At 35.0% G+C, this 7093-nt stretch overlaps 1 protein-coding gene across 1 annotated transcript; it reads right to left on the bottom strand.

Moving 5' to 3' along the window:
- Positions 1-2107: 2107 nt before the first annotated feature.
- On the bottom strand, positions 2108-6531 carry LOC117924226 ((E,E)-geranyllinalool synthase-like). The gene is made up of 12 exons (XM_034842812.1): positions 6216-6531; positions 5637-5829; positions 5249-5469; positions 5026-5149; positions 4838-4950; positions 4524-4753; positions 3851-3969; positions 3669-3767; positions 3356-3571; positions 3115-3244; positions 2778-3023; positions 2108-2675 (listed from the first exon to the last, which is right to left on the bottom strand). The coding sequence occupies exons 1-12, from the start codon at positions 6529-6531 to the stop codon at positions 2184-2186; spliced, it is 2499 nt and encodes an 832-aa protein (XP_034698703.1). The 3' UTR covers positions 2108-2183.
- Between the last annotated feature and the right edge of the window lie 562 nt (positions 6532-7093).

The raw sequence follows: 7093 nt of genomic DNA, 5'->3' as shown, positions 1-7093 counted from the left end.
ACGGAATAGAAATTTAAGCTCAATGATAAGATAATTCTACACATTTTCATTTAGGATAATGATGATGAATTAGGTTTAGGCTATAAGATCTAGCCAAAAGAAGACTTTGAGAAGTAAGGATGTAGTCTTTCTAGAATATCAAATCTTAAAAGCTTTTTATAGAGTTGAGCAACCTAGAGGTAGAAATGGTGACATGATTGAGATTAGGGATGACATGCAATGGGACGTGTTTTTTCGAGTACCCACCCTACTCATAATGGGATGGGGTTCAATTTTAATAAACGAGTTTGAGACAAGTTTGAGATTTTTTTAAAAAACCCGGGATGGGTTCGGGTATTGCCTCGTCCTGCCCCATCCCACTTCGATTATATATAAAATTAATTTTAAAATTAAATTTAATTTAAAATTTAAAATTAATTTAATTAAAATTTTTATTTTACTATTTTTAATATATAGATAATAATAAAATATTTTTAATAAAATAAGTTATAAAAATATAATAATTTAATTATTTATAAAATATATTTATTTTAATGTAATTAAAAATTTTAAAAGTAATTTTTTTTATAAAAAAAATTAAAATTAAAAAAAAAGTTAAATGGGGGCGAGGCGGGTATGATAAATTCCTATATCTATCCGTTTAATTTTTTAAATGGGATAGAGATGATAATTGTTTTGGGGTTGGGATGGGGGTGACTCATCCCGAACACGTCCCGTTGTCATTCTTAATTGAGATAACACCTATACTTATCTCAATACAATAATTTAGAGTTGATGAAAATGAAGTTGATGAGTTACTTGGAGATGATTGGAATGGACTAAATAGAGATAATAGTGTAGTTAGTATGCCTATACAAGAGACTATTGAGGAGGAGAATCATTAGGAGAGTTCAGTACCATTTCTTAGAAAACACGCTTAGAAGATATGTTTTAGATTAGATCCTCTCTTCCCAAATAACCCCTATATTGAAAATATTTTACAAAATTCCTTGAGGAAAACATTATATAGATATAGCTTTTGAAATTTAAGAAAATAACCGTGGTAGTTTTTGGGGTTGTCCTGCGAAATTCCGGCGACAATTAACGGTCCAACCGACTCTTTTAATAGCCGCAACAGATGGCCTTAGGAATCTTGTGAATCCAACCAAAAAAATGGCTTGACAAACACGGGACAAGGGTTCCGTGTTTGATTTCTCGTGCTTTGAGCAAGTTGAAGTCTGAATGTAAAGGATTCGTGCCGTCCAGAGACTTAGCACGCTTGGATTGATCAGTGACCTACCAGTCATTAATTTCCAATACTACATGTCTACATCTATCCTCATCAGTCTCCATTTCACTGATTCAACACGCTTGTTTTTTATGAACAATACACGTGTTATCTTCAAAAACTGTACGAATTGATTGAAAGTGAAACAATTCGTGTAATAGATGTTTTTTTCGGCTGCATACGTGGATAACCACGTGAATATGGCCATTGATTTCAGTACAAATTCCAATCAAGCTTAAAATCAATATTAACAAATTAATTAAAACTGTATTTATCGCTATTGTTCTAATATCTTATTAATATTAGTTTTAGACCAATTTTGAATATGATTTAAAATCACCGTTGCCAATATTGGTAACAGCATATTCATTAATACTATAGTTGTTAATATTAGATTCAGAATAATTTTATAACTTTTTATTAAAATTGTCATTGTCGATGTTGACTCTAGCCATTTATGAATTTGACTTAAAGTTATCTTGTCGGTATTGGTTTTGGACATTTCTTATTAGACATCCACATTGGTATAACATTATAGTAAAGCCTATATATTATGATAAATCATCATTAATTGTCAAAAATTCAAATTTTAGAAAAAAGAAAATAATTGTTGAAAAAAAAAGATATATTTTAGTACAAATTTAATTTTATCTTTCAATAGGAATTTTTTACTATTTCATTTTCAATTTAATTTTAAATAGTCACAATTTAAAATATCTTTGTCTAGAAAGGAAATATTAGATTTAAGAAAACAATTTCATGATAAATGATAAAAAATAATAATTAAAAATTATAGCTAATTAGATAGATACAGCACATATCATCCACACATGCACAACATCATAAAACGTCTTGACATGATCCGTACCAGCTAAAGACATTCGAGCATGCAGCATACATTGGTTTATAAACAGATTCAAAAGAAACACAGTTTGAGTTTCAGGGAAATGGACATTTTTCCAGAGCCGTCTCTTATTTTGGGAGAAATCCAGTGCATGGTGAAACTGGGTTTTACCCGAGGTTTGTAGAGTTGATCAAAATGAGTGTTCATCGTTGAATTTGCCTTCTTTGGTCCAGCATGAGGTGGCAGAGGCTTCAAGGGCTTTGAGGTTTGAACTTCCAAAGGAATATAAATTGCCTTATTGATGTCATGAACCAATTCAGTGTTGGAGTCGAATCGGTTTCCAGAGTTGAAAAACATCTGAAACACTTTGAAACATGATAGGTGGAGATGCTTGCATGGCTTGGGCAAATCTTCCAAGCCATCTATTAAAGCATGTTCCAGTAACCCTTTCTTCTTCTCATCCATTATGTCTGTCATATAAGAAATTGAATCTTCGGTATCCGCCCCTGGGTTTTCTTTCAAATAGAGTGACACAAAGTTGAACTTCCCTTCCTCTTGCTCCTTCTGTCAGCATTAATCGTAGGTATTAGCTTCTTAATAGTATTAAACCCAAGAATTAATTAAATCAATGAAATATCAATGACCAGATTTTAATAAATTCATCACCTGGTGGCTTTGTATGTCATTCAACAGACGAGCCATAACCATGAGCAATTTCGTAATGGTTTCATACTGAGAAGGCTTCAGTTTGCATTTTGGTAAGTTTGGATTCAAAAAACACGAAGCAGGAAGAACTAGGGTGTGCGTAGCAATGGAGATCATGCCAGTATCTAGGTATTCATGCATGGATGGAATATATCCAATTCTACTCCACTTGGTTTCCACCAGCCACGAAGCAAATGTTTCATACCACTTCATACGAAAACCACATGCATATTTCAGGATTAATTTAGTTGATAACATAGGGAAGAACTGACACAGTAATCCTGCTTGGAAAGCTTACTATATCTTGGAGATCATTGGTAATGTCACTTCCTTGTTGATGGAGGTGTTTCTCTGTCATATCACAGACAAGATTGTCAAGGGCATCAAAGATGGTCTTGCTGTGGCTGCTCAAGCCTTTACCATTCCATCTGTCATACAAAAATTAGAGGAAGTAAGATGAGGACTACTTATACACTGGTGTACATGAAATTAAAGAAAAATTAATTAGGGAAATTTGTTTCTGTTGTTAATCCATATACCTGCCAACGGCCTCAGTGAGGCTTTCCAACTCATCCAGGGAACCTTTGGTATCAAAAAAGTCATCTGCAACTGTAATTAATATTGCGCTCTTTGCAACTATGGTTCGCACTGCGGAGTCATGAGGGAGGGAACTACTAGCGGCCACTGCAAAGTAACAATACGTGGTCTTCTCTCGACCAAATCCCATGTCCGTGAGGCCCCAGTCCTTACACCACCTGCAGTTTCCCTGTGCTCAGATGCTATTGATGAATTTACATGCATACGCAGACATTTATTTCAACTATGAATTTATATCTTAAAATTGGGTAAGACCTTTTAAGCTCCTCCAGCTCACTCTTGAAGATTGCCTGACGCAATTCATAGTTCTTCACTGCTAGTTGCATTAGCCCTTCATCATGAAAACATGATAACCTGGTTTCATTTAATTTTTATAGGAGATGCTAATGAGACCTTTTACCGTGCTCAGTGGATTCAAACTTGGAACATCTTTATACCTGTAGAATGAGGCCTTCCCAGTCCATAAAGTATTGTTTTTATATTGTTGTTCAATCCACATCCTATGATCCAGATGATCCAACCGAGCGATCCAGGGAAGACTTAGCTCATGCTCAATCTATATGCATGCATGAAATAATGCAATCGTATCACTATAGATGATGATGGTATCAGCAATTGAATAGTCCATTTTTGTATAGTTAAGCCTTGGAAAGAAAATGAATATATGTTTCTTGCAAAACAGAAATGGAAGAAAAAATAAACTATCATGAAAGTTTTCATGCTTAGTTTTTCCACAAAAATTTTCACTGTTACAATGCCTGCTGGTCCTGGGTACGGGCAAATGGCAAGAAAACTTTTCCATGTTACGAAGTCAAAGACTTCTGTTCCATGTGTCTTGTTTGATACTGGGGACAGAAATTGAACATTTATTTTCTTGGTCAAAATCTAACTTTGCCTGAAGTTGAATTTACTGTCCACTTTGGATAAGTAAAAAATTTGTACAAATATCATACAAATTCATCAAAATTTCCAAATTATTCGTCCAAAATTATCTATAAAGTCAGAAAAAGAAAAAAAAAAAATCAACCACCAACAACAAAAAGAGTAGAGCAGAAGAATATATGTTCTAAGTTCCGCCAGTAGATATTGAAGAGATCAATCGAAAACTACCAGTGTATGAAAGTTGGGGAACATAGCGACATTATCACCTCTGATTCCCAGTGATAATGTTTTGTCAAGTAACTTCCTTGCAAATGATCTGGCCTCCTGAAGTTCATATTCCCCTGAAAAGGTAAGGTCAGTGGCCCTATAAACATTATACATTACACTTGAGAAGTATTCACAGTCCTCTTCCATGTGTGTTAGAATGTCTTGATGATTTAAAAACCAACAAAAGCTCCCTGTAAAAGCAAAAACATTTATATAGTTAGTATAACTATCTTCCGTTTATGTGTGTGAATATGAGGATGGACCAAAATTCATACATGGAGAAACATGATATCCATGCATCCGCAGAAGTCGGAAAGCTAAAGCGTCCCTGTATATTTGAACTGGCACAAAACTCTGCTGCGGCAGCTGCTCTTGGCTCAGGTAATGGCTGAAATTTCGTACGACAAATTAAAAAGGGGCTATTTTCAAACACGAACTCAATGGTAATTAATTCGATCGGTACCTGAAAACATGTTCTAAAATATTTTCAATCTCTTTATCGAAACGATCGGCCAACCCAAGCTTCTGTAAATGGTCGACCATGCTAAGCTGTATAAGCTGTTCATCCATGGGATACATTGATGGAACTGCATCAAATAGTAAAGTTAAAAATCTAGTGTCTAAATGAATCCTGCATACTAATTATTTAGTTTGGTGGATATAAAGAGTTAGAGAACTTCTCTAACCTCCATGAGGAAATCTTTGAACAAGAGCTTGCAGGTAATTCATACACTTTCTGTTTCGGGTAGTAATGAATGCACAAACTGTGGCAGAGGGAGATTGGAACATGGAGCCGTCCTCACTCAAATGCTTCACTATGTCTTCTTCATCGATACCATACCACAAAGGCAAGGTTTCAAGGTATGATAGTAATGGGGGATAATGGTACTTGTCAACGAGTTCTTCCCTGCAAATGCATGCACGTACGTGGGTTTGTTTTTTATGTACAAAATCAAGATTATTTACAGAGAGTGTCTGGTTGGAGAAGCGTTTCAGTCAAAATGATTGAAAACAAAAGACTAGTACTAATGCTTTAAAAATTAAACACCTATTTCTAAATGCAAAAACGCATACCTTTCCAGAATCCGTTGTCTGTGGTGGAAAATATTTGTCAGAACTTCTTCCAACTCATCTGAGAAGACAATCTCTAAACCTGTTTTTTGGGCAAGTTCAATCATTGCAGGGAAAACGATGGCAAACCAACGAGGACAGCGGCCATGATTATCTGCGAGAAGCTTCTCTGTGTTGTCATGGATGAAGGCCAACCCTGAAGTATGGAAAAAAGGTAATTACACTTCTATCAGTTGGAGTACAGAGCCTATATTCACTTAATAAGAGAGAGATTTTTTTTTTTTTTTAAAAAAAAGAAGAACTAAAAAACATAAAAGAAAACTATATTAACTTGCCATAAAGTGAACAAAATGATGACTAACAAAGACAATTATAGGACACCGCACGCCTTTTCCCAGACTTCGTCTCCTTTTCACCAATTATTACCTGGTATGTATAGAAACATATTTATATTTATTTCTGCAAGCCGCTTAGAGTAGCTTTAAGGCGCATTCATGCTACCTTCTACTGGTGGAATGACTATGACACAGTGAAAGATTCAAAAAGAAAAAGGTGGCAATGTATTAATAGCCATGGTATTACCTCTCTCCAAATTTCCACTCCCAACACCCCAAGTTTTGAGTGCAAGCATGCAGGCAAGAGTTGCAGGAAGACAATCAATGGTGGGATTGCCATATCCATCCGACTCTCCCCAAAACCCACCTTCTCTCTGGTTATTCACAACCCAATTCAAGCATTCCCCGAACATGGGCCGTCCATCATTCCCACCTGGAACCATGGCTAGCCATGCAGTGTCATAAGCAGAAGGGGAAACAAAAGAGTAGAGATCAACAGATGAGAACATCTCATCCTTGATCTTCCTAACTAGTGCTTCAATTATGGAATGCGATGATTCCATTGAAAATTAAGAGATACAAAAACACAAGTATCTTTTTCTAGCTACTAATGTGCGCAGGAGTGAAAGCATCGACCTTGAGCAAGCTACTTATACTGTTACATATTTTGTGGCTGATTCATTAATGGTGACATATACGGAAGCGCCGCAATAAACTGTGCATCTGGCTGGCACTGGAGACGTGTTGACTTGAAACTCTCGCGATGCTTGGGCTTTTCCATTATTAGACAAGACATGTGGTTGAAAGACCTTGTGAAGCACGAACCTTAGGATGTCCCTTTCTCCCATCCAATATTTTTAAATTATAAATGAATTTTCAATTATACGAAAGAAATAAAAAAATTTTATGCCTTAATTCTTTTTCTTAATCTTTACTATCAAATTTGAAAACCCGAAAGTAGAACTATATTACCAAACATGATTTTCCAAATTATTTCCAAATTTTTAGTTAAAAAACAAAAATTGAAAAATAAAAGTAGGCAAACATCCTATGAACGTTATTAAATGTGAATGGTTTTTTTTTTAATATGTAAAAGAATTTAATAAATGCAGAAAATCCAAATTC

Source organism: Vitis riparia, chromosome 10, assembly GCF_004353265.1.
Source record: "Vitis riparia cultivar Riparia Gloire de Montpellier isolate 1030 chromosome 10, EGFV_Vit.rip_1.0, whole genome shotgun sequence".
In the NCBI taxonomy this organism is placed as follows: Eukaryota; Viridiplantae; Streptophyta; class Magnoliopsida; order Vitales; family Vitaceae; genus Vitis; species Vitis riparia.
The sequence above is the reverse complement of the archived record's forward strand: the minus strand, read 5'-3'. Positions and strand labels throughout refer to the sequence as shown.